The sequence below is a fragment of the Dysidea avara genome, chromosome 7 (assembly GCF_963678975.1).
Source record: "Dysidea avara chromosome 7, odDysAvar1.4, whole genome shotgun sequence".
Taxonomy (NCBI): Eukaryota; Metazoa; Porifera; class Demospongiae; order Dictyoceratida; family Dysideidae; genus Dysidea; species Dysidea avara.
Window position 1 is genome coordinate 38,794,511 of NC_089278.1, and position 22,451 is coordinate 38,816,961.

General features: G+C 39.0%; 2 protein-coding genes across 4 annotated transcripts in view; one reads left to right on the plus strand and one right to left on the minus strand.

Moving 5' to 3' along the window:
• Positions 1 to 1,616: 1,616 nt before the first annotated feature.
• Positions 1,617 to 21,897, minus strand: LOC136260028 (dol-P-Glc:Glc(2)Man(9)GlcNAc(2)-PP-Dol alpha-1,2-glucosyltransferase-like). 3 transcript variants are annotated; one of them, XM_066053623.1, is made up of 15 exons: positions 21,439 to 21,522; positions 18,425 to 18,490; positions 17,805 to 18,019; positions 17,448 to 17,745; positions 9,255 to 9,567; positions 6,947 to 7,023; positions 5,263 to 5,450; positions 2,992 to 3,049; positions 2,864 to 2,941; positions 2,745 to 2,801; positions 2,629 to 2,697; positions 2,496 to 2,569; positions 2,009 to 2,030; positions 1,869 to 1,935; positions 1,617 to 1,824 (listed from the first exon to the last, which is right to left on the minus strand). In XM_066053623.1, exons 4-15 carry the CDS (start codon positions 17,711 to 17,713, stop codon positions 1,801 to 1,803), a joined length of 1,293 nt encoding a protein of 430 aa, XP_065909695.1. In that variant the 5' UTR covers positions 17,714 to 17,745; positions 17,805 to 18,019; positions 18,425 to 18,490; positions 21,439 to 21,522; the 3' UTR covers positions 1,617 to 1,800. The 3 variants fall into 3 exon arrangements, with proteins under 3 accessions (XP_065909695.1, XP_065909694.1, XP_065909693.1); XM_066053622.1 differs by lacking the exons at positions 17,448 to 17,745; positions 17,805 to 18,019; positions 18,425 to 18,490 and adding an exon at positions 21,573 to 21,897 and having other exon boundaries at positions 1,869 to 1,961; positions 21,439 to 21,527; XM_066053621.1 differs by lacking the exons at positions 17,805 to 18,019; positions 18,425 to 18,490; positions 21,439 to 21,522 and having other exon boundaries at positions 1,869 to 1,961; positions 17,448 to 17,732.
• The window catches only part of LOC136260021 (F-actin-monooxygenase MICAL1-like), a 40,827-nt gene continuing 40,153 nt past the window's right edge, over positions 21,778 to 22,451 (plus strand). Inside the window, exon 1 of the mRNA XM_066053612.1 lies at positions 21,778 to 22,440. Within this exon, the coding sequence (XP_065909684.1) occupies positions 21,951 to 22,440 (490 nt within the window). The 5' untranslated portion in view covers positions 21,778 to 21,950. The remainder of the gene's footprint in view (positions 22,441 to 22,451) is intronic.

Genomic DNA, 22,451 nt, shown 5'->3' on the forward strand with positions numbered 1-22,451 from the left:
TTACAAGAAAAAAAAAGAATAGGGATAACTGACCCCAAACTATTCCGTGTTGCCCCCCGGCGCTTAACTAAATGTTGCTTTGTATTTATCTACTATTGTACTGTTTTATTTGTTGTTTTTGTATTTGTGTGTTGTCCTTTTGGGGAGCACATTTGCAGGCTCAACCTTTTGTGCAACTCTTGTCATTTGACTAAAATTGATAATAATAAGTTATTCCACTGAAATTGTTCTGGCTCCAAATAGCACCACATGTACAAAACAGAGAGTGGCATTATCCTCACTATAGGCTGCATTGAAGCATAAAGAATTTATCACTCCATACAAATAAATCGGCTGTGCCGTACAACAATATACAGGTACCCACTTTGGTAGGTGACCTTCTTGTCTTTCCCATGCGTGCTGCCATGATCACTGGGAGAGGGTGGGGACGTGATCAATGCATCCATGTCCCACTGTCGCTACATCTACACTTTTCAGAGTCCAAACTAGTACCCTGCCCAGGGGTTTTAACCAAAATATACATAGATCCTTTACTTACAAAAGGATCTACAAGATATATTTGCAATTGATTGATATAGCTACTGGGCAGACAGCACTAAATTACTGATCTGAGTAGTGAAATCTGATCTTTTTTTTCTGCAATGTTCTTGTTACATGTTTCAGACTCCCTGTATTCACAGGCTTTAGCCTTCTCACAGGTCCCTAGTGGGATAGCATTTAATCTGCATAGCTATAACTATCAACTTGGACGTCTCTCCAAGAATTTTGTACTGCATTACAAGGTGCATTACGTTTGCAGATTTCACCACAAATATTTACAGTCTGCACATGCTGATGTTGTCCAGGGGACTTGACCTGTCCCAACTGAGGAAAACCAAAAACAGTCTAACTACAAATAAACAGGTTAATTGTCTTTTTAATCATGAAAATATAATGAAGATGTTGCTAATAATTATGTCACCTGGTAGCTTTGTAATGAACATGAGAGTAATGAGCTGGAGTGGAGTCATGAGCTGGAGTGGAGTTATGAGCTGGAATGGAGTCATGAACTTGACTTGTGGCTAGTGCACAGCTAGATGCCTCCACCTCTTGTCACATTAATCCACCCCTCCTGGCATGTGTTGAGGATCTATACAAGGTCAAAGACACTAGCCCCCTAGCAACATGCACTAGCCCCCTAGCAACATGCATTAGGTGGGTAAAGTTATAAGATCAGATTGTACACTTTTGTCACAAGACCATTAGGAGTACACAAAAGGCAAACATGTCCCCAAGCAAAATATCTAACATTTTGTCATTTTAAAGCAAATACACGTGAAGGACCTTTCCCACATCAGATTGTAACTGAAGAATATGATAAGGAGTTCCTTAGCTAACTTAACTGCTTTACAAAATAATATGAACAGTAATATGATTGATGTACAGGATGGTGTTGATGGTAAGGATTGAGGAGGGAATGTTAGCACACTTTTCAGTGTTAGTAGTAGAAAACTGAAAATTTACACACATATATGGGATAGAATTAGTAGTTAACTACTACGTGTTTTGCAATAATTATCTCATGCAGTACGGGGTGGAAGTCATTGATCACCTCATCGCTATAGCTACCGCTGGAGTATGGTGAAATGTAACTACACACAAAAATAATTGATCAATTATTAATCCAATCCCACAATCAGCTACCACATGAACCTCTGCCAGTCAGAACTACCAGTCCAGTGGAATGGACGATAAAGGAACAAGTACAATGTGATCATGTTAATGATGAGGTAGGTTAGTAGTTCTATTCCAACCTGTATGTTACTGCCTGGACCAACGTGTAGTCTATGATGTAATATAACAGGTTAGCTCTACAAGTGGTTCCTTACCTGATCATAACATATGGTATAATGAAGTATCGGAATTCTATCAGTTTCTGGGGTACAGTTGCCATGGCTACACACACCATAAACAACACTACCCTACATCATGCAATTTTACACACATTGTTACAAGTGACTACACCTACCATGGGCTGATCACATTATCACCTGTAATAAACCATACAATCACCATAGCAACTGTTGTATAATCCTGCAATATTCATGTTACTCTCTTTGTTATTGTGAGAAATGTTAATATATATAAGTTGCTTTCACATGATGTAATATTTGGCATGGATGCAAATTTACAGTAGCTACAACAGTAGTCATTATTAATAGCCAGTAAACAGAATTGACATTGTCAGAATTGATGTTGTCTGCTGCTATTGAGGCTGGTCACAAGACTAATATTTTAACAGAGGTACAAAACAAGATACATGGTCACTGCTGTTAATTTGCTCCATTTGAGCCTCTTCTCTCCAGTGCATAGTGGTCAGGATCATAGTCAGTTTTTGATCATACAACACATGGTTACCATACAACACATGGTTCATGGTTACCATACAACACATGGTTACCATACAACACATGGTTACCATACAACAACACACTGTACACTAGACAGTTACTCACTCAATACTGATACACAGAGAAATGTTGCTATTCCAAACATGGGTGCCAGCAAGTAAGAGATAGCCCCATGACGGCTACATAATAACACATCAACATTACACACTGACAGACAGACAGACAGACAGACACTCACCCAAGAAGATCCTTCCACATATAGAATGTGTAGTGACGATTATCAGCCAGTAGGTATGGGTGGGTGTGCCTGTAGTGCTGTACTCTAATTGTTTCACTACACATACCACTACTCACATAAACCAGTGGACAGCACACAATGCTACCATGGTAACTATGGCTAGTACAACAAGCCTGTATGGGAGAGATATTACCAGTCCCATACATCATCACATTTATAATTCAGCCCCACCCACTTGATGAACAACTTGTCACTCCACCAGCCACGCCCCCTCAGCAGCAGCAAGTGTGGAGCAGCAAAAAATGCAGTGAACCTATTCAACAGTATTGGATCATGTGATCCATGTGTTGAGATGGTACTCACGAGAAGAAATAGAACAGTTGTGGAAGATGAAGGACGGCTTGATGGTGTGATCTGTCACCTGAGGGGGAAGGAGTTACCATATAAGGCAAGGTCTATAGTTTGAAATTAGTATTGCTGTGCAGAAATCAACTAGTACAGATTACAACACAATTATAACAAAAATGAACTACATGCATATCACCAAGATTTTATCTACAAGGAAAATTAGTGATCATATAACAACCTATACCTGCAGATATACTAGTGAACCTACTACAGTCTATACCCATGACTGAATTAGGGATTAAATGTCCACTAGTATATCTGCAGGTGCACAAACAACCTGTACTTGTTTCTCTACTTTTATATCTATGATCACTAATCAAACAAATTTTCAGCTTGCTGGTAAACCACATTATAGTATGATCAGGTTGAGTTGAATCCTGAAAAACAGCTAAAAATTAAAAGTGGATTTTTTCTCAACAGATTTAAGGCCACTCCAAATAAATTCTCTGTTTCCCGTCCTGGATTCAAGCATATTTGCAGCGGGCGGGCAGTCCATTTCCATTATTTCATTATAAGATTGGCAGATTTTCAAGCCATTATTTGCCTGGCACAACCATAAAAAACTGCATAAAAGCATGTTTAAGCTTGTTCCTTCCTTTTTAAGTTGTAAAAATAGCACAAACGTGAAGTTTGTGCCGACTTGATAGCACTGCTGACACGTGAGTTGACATGGTTTCAAGTGAGCCTCTCAGTATGCAACAATAACCGGAAAATAATGGAAGAATACGGAATAATGGAATATTTAGAGCTGACAGTAACTAGATGCGGGCGGTGGATGGGAAACAGAGAATTTATTTGGAGTGGCCTAACATTTCAGCCAACCAGATGATTATTGGTAACAGCAAAGGTGTCAACAACAGACACGTATGGTTTGGCTCCATTACAAGTTCGGGAAAGGGCTGTAATAGACACTGTACTTATATGGCTTTCCCATAGGAAATGTATTGTGAAAATTTTGATTGGCCGTAAATATTATGTCAAACATTTGATCAAAAAGATTTAGAAATATTTTTAGCGGATCAAGCAGTACTACAAATGAGCCAAATTTCAAGATCGTGTGTAATTGCATCATCCATGAGTTATTAAATGTTTTTGAGGATTCAGCTCAACGTGAACATACTATAATAGAATGGTACCACACTTAATGTTTTCATCTGAATGCACACCCCCAACTAATGCACACCCAACTATCAATTACAGAAAACAGTACTTTTCGTTTTCACAGAGTTACAAAGAACGTTATGAGAAGCACCTCTGCAATTTTGTCACTACAGGAAATACAGACAGAAATTAGACACAAAGGAGGACAAAGGTAAGTCCATGATGAATACATACATGGTATGTCAAAAGGAACCTGTCAAGCTGAAGCAAGTGAAAAATTAAGCCTGTAGTCTTAGCCTTTATAGAATTAGGTTTGTCAGCAGTTAAACAGCAGAAAATTCTGTTATATAGTTTTTTAGTACCATAGCAACTTAGCTGGAAGCGCTTCTGGCCACTCTGAAGGCACTTTTGGGCTTGGTTACCAATACTGCCAAGGCACCATGAAGGTATTGTAAGGTTTCTTGTGATTTTTGTGACAAAGCGCACAATTCCTAATATGTGACTGGGTTTTGGAAAAGCATTCCAAATCACACTTTAGAAGTTAGTTTTAAGAATTCAAGTCTGCCAAGAATAGCAAGCACGCGTATGAAATTTACACAAAAAATGCATCAATCTATTACCTTTCAGACCACTTCTGGTACTTGTAGCTGCTTGTAGAGTTTCCTGCCAAATAAGATGGGGGTGGGGTGGGAAAAATATAGACTTCAAAATGGAGGTAGACCACAATAGGAGTCCAGACATGAGATTACAGGACTGTGCTAGCTTCTTACTGGCTGATATGTAGCAAATCAACAGAAAATATGTCTGCCCAACATTATCAGGTCATCCACCAGCAAACCACTGATTCTTGCCAAGCCAGACCCTTCACAAGGCCAGAAACCGCTATTCGAGTTCTCCACACCACCCAGAAAAATGTCTACCCAAGCAGTTTGAGTAGTACTGAGGGTCAAAACTAGTAGTACGATAGTGTAGCTATCCACTGGTGGTGTTAGTTTGATTTTGCCTCATGTGCAATTTTGGATCAGTTTTATAAAATCTGGTCACACATACAGTACTACCATATTATGATAATATAAATCACTCTAATAGAACACACACACACACACACACACACACATCACTCACCCACTACAATAGCTCCATTGTACCAGATGAACATCACAAACAAGATGGCTACCATGATGTAGGGGAGGAGGTTACGGAACAGTCTACCACGAGGATAAGGGTACAACCCAGCCATAAAGGATAGTAGGAACAATGGCAACATCAGTAGCTGTGATCCAGTGATGACCTTCCATGGCTTCTCTATCTCCCTGTGAGTGAGGTATAGGCTCGAGTCTATTTACTTATTATTCCTTCCAGAATTTCCCCAAAAAATTCACCCATTATTCTTGTATGTAGCCTATTATTCCATAATTATGCTCAGTTAGTTTCTGTAGATAGTAGCTTAGTTGTCAAGATGCTGACATAAGTGGTTTAGCCAGATTTAATTAACAGCCATCAATGAAGCATTTTATCTTACACATTATTTTTCTAGCCATAAGTAGTTACAACTAGGGCTGTACTGATACTGATATTATATCGATATCGGCACCGATATTACGAGTATCGGTATCGGTCAATTGTAAGTCTATAGTACAGACACTTCAGTGGAGGAGTGTAAGTACTAGTAAAAATACTATAAGTACTATTAAAAGTTCTTATCTTGCACAAGTGACTTTGTAGACAAGTGGTAAGATCCTGGCTACACTGTGAGTTGTCCTGGGTTTAAATTCTCCAAGTGGCTATATATATATGTGTGTGTGTGTGTGTGTGTGTTTTTTTTTCGTTTTTGAGGGTTTTTTGTACCACTTTTTTGGTAATACATTTTTGTTGTATGATACTACTCTGACATTACACTGAACAAAAATAGACAATTTTAGATGAAAACACTTTGTGAACAATGAATTTTAGTAAATTCAAAACAGCCATAGCGATTGTGGTATGTAATCTTATTATGCTAAATCTCACAATAGTTACAATTATTAAGTATCGGCTGAATATTTAATATCGGATTATTAGAAAACGTGTATCGAAAATAGACAATAAATATCGGAGATTGGTATCGGCTGTAAAATGTGGTATCGGTACAGCCTTAGTTACAACACATAGCTATAATCTGCAGTAATAATTCAAGAGCTTATATTAGTGTATTAAAGCTGTATAATGACATGTTCAAAGAAGACACACTGGTATAAGATGTACAAGTTTGATAACTATGCAGTTAAATCTTGATGCTGGCTACAGATTGTTAAAAATAAGACAATCTGACTGCACTATTAGAGTATTTGAGCGTTTTATTAGAGTATATCAATCTTTAGCCTCTTCTTCAGCCAGCACTTGTATGCTAATCAAGGAGAGACATGCCCCTTAATTCCACTGATTACTCCCGTGGGTGTCTGATAATTCTAAAAATCCTATAATTCCAGAATTATTCTCACAAAATTGGTGACCTGTTATTCTCAAAATTATGCTGGCATATTAGGCGCAAGCCTAGTGAAGAAGTGTAGTGTCAGCTTGTGACACTTGTGAGCTCCTGGTAGTGTCTGGCTAATATATAAAGTGTGTGTGGCCATTACAGCAGACAGTCAGTTCCATTGTTCAATGATAAGATGAATTGTAGAGATTTATATTATACTCTAATAGAACACACATCTTCTTTACTTGTGTATCTATTTTACAATTGAGACATACAAGTTACACCATTAGCGGCTAGAATAAAAATGAACACATAGAGAAATACAAACAAACACACACACAATGTACACACCCTAATGTCACAGTGCCTGCCACGAAGAAGGCCCAAATGATATTTGTCTGACGGAACAACACAGCAACTAACAGCACCTGAGTGATACATATTAACACTCTGAATAATGTACACATAGCAACGACTGGACTAAACTTTACAAGTCAAGCAATCAAAATTATTATTCAATTATTTTTATTACTCTACCACTCCTGTAGTTGGGAGGCTATGAGCCTGTTTGTTTTGTTGTAAAATTTGTTGACCAACATACTCCATACTACTGGTCAAATAAATAGTTATCAGTGACTGCTCTATTAGAGTATCACACTGAGAACCATTAGCAGTAGTACAAGTGTGCTGGTGAACATCAGGATACAACAATACATACAGCTACAAATTCATAAGACACTGGACTTATTCAACCCGGCCATCTTTCCTATACTATAAATAAATATACTAATACTTTTTATATACTAATATTAAATAATTTACCAGAATTGGTACAATATTCACAGCAATTTTGTTAACTTCCTTGTATATAGGACACTAAATAGCAGCACAATTTTCAGACAAATAATTTGAACTGTGCAGCAAACAGAACTGGCTAACACTAACTAACACTGGCTAACACTAACTAACACTGGCTGACACTAACTAATAATGGCTAACACTAACTAACAATGGCTGACACTAACTAACACTGGCTGACACTAACTAACACTGGCTGACACTAACACTGGCTGACACTAACTAACACTGGCTAACACTAACTAACAATGGCTAACACTAACTAACAATGGCTAACACTAACTAACACTGGCTGACACTAACTAACAATGGCTAACACTGGCTAACACTAACTAACACTGGCTAACACTAACTAACACTGGCTAACACTAACTAACAATGGCTAACACTAACTAACACTGGCTAACACTAACTAACACTGGCTAACACTAACTAACACTGGCTAACACTAACTAACACTGGCTGACACTAGAGCTGTGAAATTGGACAGAAGATCACAACCGGTCACTGGGTAAATCATAACTGCTGATTATCCGGTTAACTGAACTTAACTAAACTTTCTCTAATTTTTATGCTGGACTAAATTTTTAAGCTACATGCACCTTATATTTATAACTGATTATAGGCCAAAGTAATAGGCAACAAGTCATTATATGTAAAGCTGAATCCTACAACAAGTGTGATATCAATGTTGAAGAATGAAAAGAGTACCCAAACCATACATTGTTGAGTGAAAATATTAGGGATCAGTTATCCGGTTATGAAAAAAATAACTGATAACTGAATTCGTAAAAATAATTGGTCAATTAATCGGTTAAGTGTCACAGCTCTAGCTAACACCCGCTAACACTAAACACATAATAAAGCATTTTAAACACTGAATGTATGAATGTAGAACAAGAGTCAATAATTAAGATGTAATACTTAAAACATAATTACTGGTATCAACATTCATATTTGGCTGCTCCAAGTATTAGCTCTTTGATGGAAACCTCACATGACTTGTACTGAGGATCACATGACTTGTACTGAGGATTACAAAACTTTGTTGATACATACAAGAGTTCATAATAAAAATATTGACATATTTTTATTATGTACTCTTGATACATGTAAATAACTCACAGAAGTGTCTCACACTTATTTCTTTGAGGTACATGCTTTTTACTTTCTTAGTCATGTGACTCTGACCCCACCAGTTCCTAACAATATTACACTAACTCCTCTTGTTACAGGAACACAACAATATCATGTACCATAGCCTCATCACTATGACAACCTCTTTATATCACATTACAACACCTACACCACCACTAGTTTCTATAGTGTATACACATCCCATAGTATTATCATCATTACCAGAAGAGGTTAGTCATCATTGATCAATACTGCACATCCTAAGATAACCTTGTCATGTGTCTCAGATCTCTAACATTGCCATCTCACTTGGTGCCATATTTGGTAGTGTAATCCACACATGAAAGGGTTGTGATCATGTGATCAACCTCCTCTGGTGAGGTACTATTACAGTCCATGTAGGCCAAATGCAAAAATATCACATGAATAGAAATAACCAATGAAATTTCACGTCAGGTAGATGTCACTAGTTTAAACTAAAGGCTACTGATCTTATTGGCTACTTTCAAACATGCGACTAACCCTTTGTATCCCTAGTAATCAACCAACCCCTGAGGGTATTACTAACAGTCAAGGGTATTACTAAAGTTCTCTCCATGAGGATATTTTAACACTACTCTCTGAGGGTATTACTAACATCTCACCCCCTTAGGGTATTACTAACCATTCCACTAGTGACATGACATCCACACAAAGATAGCCAATAGGATAACAGCACACAACACAATGATCCCTGGTCAGTGTAATACAGGAAGGTGAAGAAATAACAAACTGGAAATAATGACAGGACAAATGATGACACAGCAGTAGTCGTGTTCTTTTTCCCCTGAAGGTGTGTCATAACACAATTCATGAGTATAAAGTTGATGATGACAAATATGATATTGTGTGCCCTTAGGGCGGTCACTGAGCATGCTGTCTCCATGGGAACACCAATCAGAACCAGTGGTTGTACTAATATCAGAGAAGTCAGGTACCTACAAGTAAAAATCATCACCATGACAACATCACCATGACAACATGTCACAATATTATCAGTAAAAACAACATTAGTAACAGACTATTGACAGAGACCTAAGGTTCACTGATCACATCAAAGTATTGCACAAAAGGCAAACAGTGTACTAAGTATAATCAAATGTACTTTCACTTGTAGAGATGCAAATACTACAAGACTGCTTTAATCCACCCTCACCCACCCAATTCTTGACTATTGTTCTACTGTTTGGAATCCCCACCTCATAAAGAATACAGAATCAGTTCAGAGAAGAGTCACCAAACTTATATACTCCCTGAAAGACTTCAAAGACTCAATTTTCCAAGTTCACTGTATCGTAGAAATAAAATAGATCTAATTATGAACTTTGAATAGACTTGTAGCTATGGACAAGCTATGAGGTCAAATGAGTTTAAACTTTACAAGTAATAATTTAGTACCAACACAAGGAAATTTAGTTTTTTTTTTTTTCAAAAGATAAATAAATGATTGGTACAGTTTGCCCCATGACGTGTATCTGCCCCTAACAATTATATATATCACATGTACGTAACTGCCGTTTTGATGTTGATTACATATTGGTTGTAAATATGAGATTGGTTTTATAAGACTTTGTCTTTCGTACCACCAATTAATAGTAAAATATATAATAATAAATATAATGTTGCTCTGTTTGGTTTGAAAAGCAATTGTTGTAGTGACAATTAATGCTTAGTTGTTTAGTGGGCAAAAAATATCAAACAGGATGTGGGAAAATGGTCTTGTCACCCATGACAGCAGGTTTGATTTTTCACCACATACACAAAGCTACATGAATACATCAAATTTCATTGTCAAAATGCTTGAGCAATGCCGACTAGCCCAGTGGTGAGCCGTACGAGCACTCTGGCACCTCAATTCTCAATACCCTCACCAGTGATGGATACTGGGGGTTGTATTGGTTTCCTCTCAAAATAGTGTGCATGCTTTTCAGAGCTGATGCAGCATGAGAAACATGTAGTTTTGCACAGCAAAATGTTTGAAACTGTACAACAACATCTTTAGTTGTCAGTTACTCTAATACTGCAATCATGTAATAAAACGGTTGGACAAACCTGAGAGTACTACTGTAATAGAGTTTTTAAGTAGTTAAAATGCATCGTCCATGCTCCTGATTTCCTTTCACTATGCATTAAACACATCACTACCGAGTATTGGCCAACCAATGCCAATGAAAATAAATTTTCCAGAATAGTTACAACGTTGCTGAATTTGATTTTTTTTTGGAATATATTATAAACATCTCATCACACTGCCACACATATATTGTATGTGCTCCATTACATGTCATGAATAATGAGCTTTCTTCCAACATGTGATTAATCACCATGGTTATTTGTTTATTTCAGCAAATTTCAGCAAAAATTGTTCACACTCTGTACAACCTCAGAAAGTTAAAATGTCAAAATTTTCCTGTGGCACATTAATTAGCTTTTCCCTCTACATGCCAGTTTTTAGAATTGTCACTAAGCAACAGACTGATGCATCTCAGCAGTTCATATAATGCTTCTTATCAATTAATCAAAATTGTAGCCAAATTCAATCTCAGAAGGTTAATTTTCCTGTGGGGGCATGTCCCCAGACCCCCTAGTTAGAGCATCACTTGTTGAGTGATTAGTTCCCCAGGATCTGCCCCTGCTGACAGTATATTAACTACTGATGAATTATGAGGATAATTAAATTTTCCTTGCTAGAGATGATGCAAAAGCATCAATGATCTCACTAACACTTCATAATCCTTACTGTTACCATAGCATCGGTAGCATGACACATTGCTGCATGTGGGTAGTGATTAGGTTACAGTGGTCTATATAAACCGCTGAGCAAAAACCATCCATTTTTGCACATTCCTCAAATTCCTTTTTTTTTGCTTCTCTGTTATCTACAGTAACAAAGGAGTGGACAGTCAAAGTTTCAGCCTTTTATGATGAATAGTCTTGGAGTTATAGCGCTAGACAGTTGGAACAGTGATCTGTACAGCAACAATATGGCAAATAAATTATAGGCAATTATTTAATCGATCACAACTGAAACAAGCTATGAAGATGGGGTTTGGTTCAGTCTGTTCACCATAGATTGGCACATTGATCAAGGTATAGCGTTTTCCTTCTACATCTCCGTGTGGACAAAGAAGAAGACTATTTCTACAATTAAATTATAATGGCAAACTTTATTTTCTACCGCATCGTAAATAAGTGCCCATAACTCCCATACCGTATGCTACACAAACACAAAACAAAGATTTTCTTACTCCCATGAACAGGACAATCTGGTGGTGTATAGGTGAGGTTTGTTTCAGTACACAACGAAGCAATTAAAACGTGCATAAAATTCTTATGTAGCACACATATTTTTACTCAGTTTATTTCATAGAATTTTGCAACAACAGCCAGTCAGTTTTCGCACAGCAGGTCACATATTACAATTTGCTTCCCATGAAGCTGTTCTCTTTTCTATGAAATCTTTTTGAGTTTGGTGACCAATGCTTGGTAAGAGGTTTTGTCGAGAATTGACATCAGCATGATTGTATATAGACTATTATGTAATTATGAACAGTCACGTGCAGGCCACGTACAGTAATATGATTGGCCGTAACCATGTTGTAGAGTTGGTAAAGTTGTAGCTAAAGAAATGCTCTTTACTTAGTTGTTTGGCTTACCGCTTCATAATACTATTATACATTGTTGGTGCCGTGACCAGGATTCGCTTCGCCTTATGGCTAGCTATGCTTACCTTTGTAACCCATTATGGAAAAGTTGTGGTACCGTGGCATTTGGAGTGAGAACAGTACCCCAGAAGGCAAGCGAATTTATTTGAAGAACTATTATTTGTTGTATTCTCTTTACAGTTAGCTACTGTTGATTTGTGACAAAGATACAGTGCAATGGAGAAGTTACGTCGCTGGCAGTCGTCTCGCAAGGCCTACCGTGCAAAGTTACATCGAATAGTAGCTGAAAAAATGGACTTTAGTGAAGCAATAGACGATTCTAAGTTGGACAGTTTGTCTACCTCTGTCAAGAAACTGCAATGAAAGGCAAAGGCCATTGGAGAACTAGATGCCAAAATTGCTGGAGAGATACAGAACTCAGAGGAGTTAGAAAGGGAACAATAGAGCTACAAGACGGCATTACCGAGAGAATTGACCAGACAAAATGCTTTATCTCACGTCACACAAAACAAGTAGAGCCACACACCCCAAGTAGAACTGCTAGTCAGAGTTCAAGTTTAAGTGCGAGTGTGTAACCGTTAGTACCACTCAACGTGGTAACTCACTTATGGACAAGAGATACAGAGTGATCTCCCAAGTAGTAGCAGCCATGGCAGTATGGCTAGTCAGTCCAGTCACAGTGTCAGTCGTCTACCTAAGCTGAGTTTACCCACCTTCAGTGGTGACTTCTTGTCCTGGCAGACTTTCTGGGATTGTTATAGTAGACTCCAGCCCTGTCAGGAACACAAAAGTTCAATTACTTAAGGGCTCAGCTTCAGGGAGAAGCTGTGGCAGGGTTTCCACTTACAGATGGAAACTACTTACATTCAGTTGAGATCCTCTAAGAGAGATTTGGGAAAAGTCAACACTAGTAATTCCTACATGCAAGCCCTGATGAATCTACCTTCAGTGAAGAACACAGTGACTGAATTAAGAGCCTTTTATGACTCCATTGAGAGGAGCCTACTCTCTCTAGGAACTACTCCTGAATCATATGGTGCTATGTTGATTCCAGTTATGCTAGGAAAATTACCTGCAGAAGTGTGACGCAACTTGGCGAGAGAACAGAATAGGTCAGAGTGGACCGTTGAGAATCTTAGAGAGGCCCTATTGAGAGAGATATGAATTCTTGAACAGGGATTGTTCACACATAGTACCCATTTACCAACTGATAGTTCTTCACCTAAGATGACAACATTCTCCCTATATGCTGGTGCTAAGGGTGGCAACCATACTAGATTCGATCGAGGTAAACCAATTAAGAAGCTTGCATGTGTGTATTGTAAGGGCACACACACACACCTAACCACTGTGATGTAGTCAGTAGTACTGAGAAATGCCTGGAACACATCAGGAAGGCCTATGCTTCAATTGTTTAGGTAAACACAGTGCTATTCTCACCATGTTTGATCAACACTATCTCGGTGAAGGTATCTTACACCAATAGACTTTACATTCCTACAGAACTAGATGTTCACCTTGGTTTGCAGACATTTCTCGATTCAAAATGATTTTTAGTCAGCGCTTCTTTCGGCATCAGGCTACAGTGTGGTGGAATTCACTGCCACCTAATTTATTTGATGACATTGCTAATTTTCATGACAGTCTGCTCAAGTACCTACATGACTTGTCTTAATTGTTTGTTCTTTTGTAATTTAATACGTTGTAATAGTTATTTATATATCTTTGTTGAATGTAGTTTTGTTTGCTGTGTACTATGTGTTGTGTATTATGTGTTGTGTAATATGTGTTGTGTATTATGTGTTGTGTAATATGTGTTGTGTATTATGTGTACTATGTATTGTGTACTATGTATTGTGTATTATGTGTACTCCAGTACAGAAGAACGGCCTTGCCAAGTACTGCAAGTTTAAATAATAAATCAATCAATCAATCAATCAATCAATCAATCAATCAGTGCACATCACAGGCTCACTGCAAGAAATGTAACAACATACATCATACCAGTATTTGCAACACTGACAGTACCAAACCAAGACAATTACCTCCCGCTATAGTATGTACAAGTTGAGCCGAATCCAAGAGCTGGATTAGTGACCACAAGATACAGCCTAATGAAACAAGTCCTAGTCAGGTGACACAAACCACTGTTCCAATTTCAGCCACAGTAGTAATGGCTATACAGGCACATCTGTGTTGTGTAACTCCGGTAACTCTATTTGTTTACTGAAGACTGCTGTGGCTAGAGTAATTTCTGAGACAGGCAGCGACACTGTTAATATTTTATTTGACGAAGGTGCTCTCATCTCCAAGAGGCTAGCAAACACTTTGCAGCTGACACCAAGTAGACAAGAGAGTGTTTCTCTGGCTGCATTTGGAGCTGATACTTCTACACCACAATATTAAGATGTAACAGATATCACAATTGTCAGCCATACAGGAGAGATGGTACCACTGTTTCCAAAGATTGCTACCCCCCTCCAACATGTCACAACTTCTAAGTTACGGGAGTTTCCCTATCTTAGGGATCTCACATTAGCTCACCCCATAATGAAGGAAAACAGTCAGTTTGATAATATCTCTACTAATCGGAGTTGATTACTATTGGAAGATTGTTGAAGATCACATTGTAAGAGGAGATGGACCCACAACTGTGCAGTCAAAGCTAGGCTATCTTCTATTGGGGCCACTAGCTCTCCCATCCCCTCCAATACAGTCACAAGCATGCACATTGGCATTCACAATGATTCTGAGAATGATGACCAAACTCTTGAAAGGTTTTGGGCAATAGAATCCAGTGGAACATTACCTGCAGTGAAATTTCAGACCAATTTATAGACAGTTACCTGAAGACAATCACACGTGAAGAAAATGGCTCCTATGTAGTTAAATTCCCCTGGAAAGAAGATCATGCTCCATTACCATCAAACTATGACGTATACAAATGAAGAAACAGATCACTTGTCTGCCGACTGGCTAGCACACCAGAGCTGATGATAACTTATGATAAAATTATCAAAGACCGAGAGAGGAGAGGGTTTGTGGAGAAAGTTAACTCAACATCAAATGAGCCAGCACATTACATACCCCACCATCATATCAAGAAGGATTCCATTACTACTCCAACATGTGTGGTGTATGATTGCAGCTTTCAGATGTCCAACAATCACACCCAAGTCTGAATGACTGTCTGTTTAGAAGTTGGACCATCCCTAGTGAATGATCTTTGTTCTATTCTGCTCCGTTTTTGGGTCCACAAGTTTGGCTTGACCTGATATTGAGAAAGATTTCCCTCATGTTAAGCTTCACGAAAATGATCGAGACTTTACCCACTTTTTCTGGCTGTCAACTCCAGAAGATTCAGAGAGTGAATTTGATGTTTATCGTTTTAAGGCAGTGCTGTTTGGATCACCAAGCTCACCTTTTATGCTAAATACCACTCTTCATCTACACCTCAGTAACCAAAACTCAGAAACAGCTAATGACATGATGCAGAACCTATACGTAGACAATGTGATTTCTGGAGGTCCCACTGAGGAAAGTGTTGTACAGTACTTTAGAAAAGGCCAGAACTTATACGTCTGAAGCAAACTCCAATCTGAGAAGTTGGGCATCCAACAGTCCACAGTTACAAGCCATTACACACATGCTGATCCTAGCCAGATGGTCAACTTGTTAGGCTTACACTGGAATGTATCAACATACCAAGTGTGCTTCATACCAACACAGCTTAATTCTGATACTGACTTTGCAGTTACTAAGTGAAATGTTTTACAGCTTTCATCCAGAATTTTCGATCCACTTGGTTTCTTGTCTCCAGTTAGTGTCCGTGCTAAACTGTTGATGCAGCAACTTTGGAAAATGAATGAATGTTGGGTGGGATGAACCTTTAGAGCCATCTATAAGAGAACAGTGGAACAATGTTGCTGACAACCTACAGAAAGCAATCCAAGGTTCTATCTCAAAGTACTATTTTACTGTTGACAATGATGACTGCAACACTCAAGCTCAAGAAATCCATGGCTTTGCAGATGCTAGCTTAAAGGCATATGGAGCAGTAATCTACATCCAACAAGGCAACAAAGTGTCATTTTTCATAGCCAAGACACGTGTTACTCCACTCAGCAAACTCACACTGCGTGAGCTTGAACTTACGGCTGCACTGGTTGCTACAATACTTTTGAAGTTTGTCACCGAATCATTAAATAGTCTTTATCCTAACATGCCTGTTCATTTGTGGTCAGATAGTCAGCCAATTTATTGACAAGGGGGGGTGGACAGTGGTGTACTCAATGATCCTCTATGTATACAGGGTCCTTCTTGGCCTCTTGGATTACTGAGAAGTCTAAATGGCCACAATGGAAGCAAACTGAAATTCTACACATACAAACAGAGTTAACTGATGATAAACCAATAACAACTGAACAGACACCACAGACAGGTCTGCACAAGATTCTAGAGATGTCTAACTTCAGCTCATTGACAAGATTGCTATGATTTACAACAGCCTACCTTCTAAGATTTCCTCACAACATGAAACATCAAAGTGCTCTCGTGGTTAGTGTGCTAACTGTTCAAGAAATTGACAACGCTTTAGTTAAATGGATTAAAAATTGTCAACAGACTTACTTTCACCGAGAAGTCAGACAAATGCAATCAAATTCTGCAAAGTGCTTGCCACCTATAAGACAGCTCCGCTTATTCCTGGACGATGGCTTCCTTCGATGTGGTGGCAGAATTAATAATGCACCACTCTGTGAGTTGTCAAAATTTCCATACCTCCTGCCAACAAAGCATCCACTGACTAACTTAATCATTATCGTGACTCATGTCAACCAACTTCAAGGTGGAGTAAACAGTGTCATCACAGCTATACGACAGAAGTACTGGATACCAAGAATTCGTCAAACTGTGAGGAACTTGTTAAGGAAGTGTGTACTTTGTCAAAAGGTCTTAGGAAGACCATATTCTGTGCCAGAAGCACCTCCACTGCCTAAGTCTTGAACACTGTGTGCTGCACCATTTCATGTACCTGGGGTCGATTTTACAGCTTTGTTTGTATATGATTTAGGAGGGGAACAGAAAGTGTACATATGCCTGTTCACTTGTGTCAACACAAGAGCTGTACACTTAGAAGTTGTAGCAGACTTAACTGAGAAGTTCGTTCAGGCATTCTGTAGGTTTGTTGGCCGCAAGTCCCTCCCTCAGCTGATGATTTCAGATAATGCTTCCACCTTTCAATCAGCTGCCAAAGAGATTGAGAAGATCTCTCTCCTACCCTAAATGAACATCTGAACAAGCAAAGAACAATACGGCTCATTGGGCTTACTAACTTGAAGGCCACATTAAAGAAGGTACTTGGGAGGACATTCATCTCCCTGATTGCCTTGCAGACAATTGTAGTTGAAATAGAAGCCATTCTGAATGACCATTACATATACTTCAACTGACCTGAATGATCCAGCCCATCACATTTACTACATGCAAGAAGAATTGTTGCACTACCATACCTGCAAGTTAGTGCAGAAGACATTACAGACCCAGATTACATGACTGCTCCAATAATCCGTGAAGCTTTTACCCATCCGGCACAGATTCTTCAGCACCTCCAAGGTTGCTGGAAACAAGAGTATCTAACTGCTCTGAGATAGTTCTACAAGGTAAAGGGAACATGTGCCCCTCAAGCAATTAAGGTTGGAGATGTTGTCCTCAAACATGATGAGTCCTAGTGATGGGAGGTATTGAGAATTCTAAGAATCAATACGGTATTAATGAAATAATTGAAAGTTATTCATAAATTTTGCAATTGGCATTTGTGATTATGTACATATAATGGACATTTAAACTGAAGCAAGGAAGTATGTAAAAACTAGGATATCAATATTCACTGAAAAATTGTAGCATTGAAAAGTTGCATTATTTTGAAGTTACAAATCAGTCTGACATTAATAAAATGCTTTGGAATGGCTCACATGTAATGTTTACGCCAACGGTATCTTGCAATTACTCTCAGTATTTGTAATATATTGCGATATTTCAATTATCACAATACCAAAAATACCATTCGGTGTATTTATACTTTAATTATATTGAAATATTGATTTCTTGCCCAACTCTAATGATGACTTACCTAGGAGTAGTTGGAAGATGGCAGTGATCAAGGGGTTGATTAAGGGAAATGATGGGTATGTTCGGGCTGTAGAGGTGAGAACAAATAATGGAAGAACAAATCGACCAATAACTAAGCTTTATCCACTGGAGATAAGTTGACACTATGTACCACTAATCTTAAGAAGAATGATATCGATAATGAACATTCACTAACGAATGATGCAACGACCAATCAGAAGCTCTGCTACTATAGCAGGGGACAAAATATCTCAATTGAGCAAGGAGATTATTGGCCCTCCCCCGGAGAATGTCGAGAATTGACATCAGTATGATTGTATATAGACTATTACGTAATTATAAACAGTCATGTGCAGGTCACGTGCAGTAATATGATTGGCTGTAACCATGTTGTAGAGTTGGTTGTTATGTATCTTAAAAGTTGTAGCTAAAGAAATGCTCTTTACTTAGTTGTTTGGCTTACTGCTTCATAATACTATCACACAGGTTTCCTGTGCCTTTTGAGTCTACCGGAAGATTTCACTGTTGTATGTTTACCGTATTGCCTTGATTTACGGCCGGTCTCGTATAAACGCCGGGTTTCGTTTAGTAGCCGGGGGGTAAAAGCACAACTACAGAAATAAACGCCGGGGTCTCGAATAAACACCGGGTACTTTTAAGTTTCTAATAAATTTGGGCAGTACCACCTGGTTTGCACCTGATATCGAATGGCAAAGCGGAAAGCTTCTTATGATATTACCTTCAAGTTAAAAGCTGTAAAGTTTGCCGAAGAACACAGTAAGGAAGGTTCCGCACGACATTTCAATGTTGATGCCAAACGAATCCGTGAATGGTGTAAGCAAAAGGACTCATTTACAGAACAAAAGAAGAAAGGCAACAGCTCTCGAAAAAGGCTTACAGGAGCCGGCCGAAAAGTAAACGATGTTGAAATGGAAGAAGAGCTTTTCGATTGGATTGTTGAAATGCGCGGACAAAATCTTCGGATTTCGTTGAGGATGATACAAATAAGGGCCAAGGAATTGTCCAGTTCTGATTGCTTTAAGGCAAGTCGTGGGTGGTTGTATCGCTTTCTGAAACGCAAGAACTTATCTTTGAGGAGGAGGACTACTTTGGCTCAGTCAACACCAGCTGATTGCATTCCAAAGCTGGTAAATTTTGTCCTTCATTTACGACATCTTATGATAAAATCCAGCTTTAGTGAACAAAATATAATTGCCATGGATGAAACTGCATGCTGGATGGACATGCCATCAGACACTACCATCACATTTTCTGGTTCACATTCTGTGCCTCTGAAGACGACTGGAAATGAAAAGAACCACTTCACAGTGGTGTTATCAGCTAGGGCTAGTGGCATGAAGTTGAAGCCTTTTATAGTTTTTAAAGGAAAAGGTACTAGGTTGATCAAAGCACTAGAAAAGATCCCTGGTATTGTTGTCCGATTCAGTGCGAATGGCTGGATGAACGATGCGCTTACAGTGGACTATTTGCAAAGCATTGTTGGTGCACTAAGCTTTGGTCAGAGGCTCCTTGTTTGGGACTCGTACAAGTGTCACATAAGCAGTACCGTCAAAGCAGAGGTTTCTCGATTGCAACTCAAAACAGCAATTGTGCCAGGTGGTTGTACAAAATACATTCAAGCCCCTGATGTGGTATGGAATGCAGCTTTCAAGAGCAAAGTTAGGAGTCGGTATGATGCATGGATGGCTGATTCAGCTGGTCACCAATTCACACGTGGTGGCAATTTGAAGGCACCTTCCAGAGTTTTGCTTTGTGAATGGATAAAATCTAGCTGGGCGGAAATTTCCTGTGAGACCATTAAGGCTTCCTTCAAGTCTTGTGGTATTACAACAGCCACTAGTGGTGTAGAAGATAATCTCATTCACTGCTTTAAGGAAGGCCAACCATGTGCAGATGGGTAGTCGATGCTAGATGAGAAATCACGCCAGTTATTACAACGATTGCAGGATGGCGACATCGATCCGTTTGCAGAGGAAGATGAAGAGGAAGATGAAGAAGAAGCTGAAAGTAATGAAGTTAGAATAGACGAAGATTTAGACGAAGATTCAGAAACAACCAGCAGCGACAATGACAGTAGTGAGTGACGGCAGTGCTCAGGACCATAGCTAGTTACTGCATGTATTCTATGTACAATACATCATTTTCAGTGTGATTTTCTTATCATGTATATACTGTACCATATTCTAATCATGTTCAATCATTAATATAAATTATTGATTTTTGCCAATAACAACATGCATACATTTCAGTCAATCTTTGTCAGTATCAGCCTCTGCAAGGAGCTTCTTTAGTTTTTTTACATGCTTTGAAGGCCCACAGTAAATATATTTGCAAGGTACTTCTAGGCCTTTTCCTTTCTTCCTTCTTCCAGTAATACGACAGTATACAGAGCCCCCAGGTGAAATAAAACGCCACGTGATCATTGCAAAATTTTCTGGAATGTGGCCTACTATCTGGTGATCTTTAATTACAGCTACGGCGAAATCATCATATGGATTGCTGTACTCTTGTTCGAGGTAGAGTTGCTCTCCTATTACTGGTGTCCATACTGTTTTATAAACATGGTGGCCTCGAACCACGCTATAGATTTCGTAGTCTGCTTCATTTCGTAGTCTACTCGCTTCACTCGTCTCACCAGCTGCCATGGTCTTCTAAACTCACCAGAGCTAATAAACGCCGGTCTCGTATAGTAGCCGGTCTCGTTTAGTAGCCGGGGTTAAAAGTTGCTTGAAGGAAATAAACGCCCGGGCCGTAATTCGAGGCAATACAGTATATGTGTGAGCTAGTGTGGATATAAAATAGCTATGGGGTCCCTTGCTTGTGGGCCCCCAACAAAGTGAGTGAAATGCCCCACCCCCATGTTGGCAGATCTGCATGCCTACATGCCAGGAAACGTATCTGCAGCTAACACACCCTGAGGAGTGCTAGTGACATTCTCAAGCTGTTACTTTACTATACAGGTGTTACCACTCTTGAGGTGTATTGTTAACTTACAGTCCAGGTAATGTGGTTATCATGGGGTCCCAGTAGGAGTAGTTGCCATGACAATATCTCTGTACTTGTGGAATATGAAATATCTCATCCTGTATGGGGGTAAGTCATTATACCATTAAACTAGCGGAGCTTACCATGTACGGTTGAGGCTGTACAGAGTTAATTAATACAGTAATTACTCCACTTGCCATCACGTGTAGGGATGTTAAGAAGACTAGCTTTTGTGAGAACATAATGATACTGCACGAATGAATTAGAGCACATAACCCACAATCGAAACCAATTATATGTACTAAAATTGTTATACGAAATCATAAATTTGCGAAAAATTCGTTTTTGGTGTCTGCTTTAGATTCTATAAAGCACTTCTTGTTATCTCTGCAACTCAAGTTTTTCCGGGTACCCCACTTGTGCACGTGCCCTTCTGCAGCAGACAAGCTCAGGAACTGAGTGGGCAGGGCTGGATAGTGAATATATAAGGAGCAAACATCACGTGTAGTTTATCAGTGACAATGAACGAAGGAGACGGCATAGATGAAATGGACAGATTGGAGTCCATTAATCACCCTGAAGACCTTTACGACTTCTTCGTGCAGACCAAGCGAATGGATACGATAGTGGCTTCATTTGACAGACTAAAGGCGGCCATTGGAGTTGAGAAGGACGACTATGATGTGATATTTCCCGCCCTTAAGAAGAGCCTAACAAGTTGGAAGTGTGCGTCACTATGGAAGTTACTAGATCAGCGAGCGGGCCAGAAAGAATACAAGAGCTCGGATTGTTCAGAGATGTCAATATTGATTATTGGTGGGGGCCCGGTTGGGCTTCGTGCGGCCATTGAATGTCGCATGTTGGGATGTAAAGTAGTTATTGTTGAGAAGAGGACTCGCATTACTAGAAACAACGTGCTCCATCTGTGGCCATTCACTATTGAAGACCTCAAACAACTTGGAGCAAAAAAGTTTTATGGGAAATTTTGTGCAGGAGCAATTGACCACATAAGTGAGTGTGTG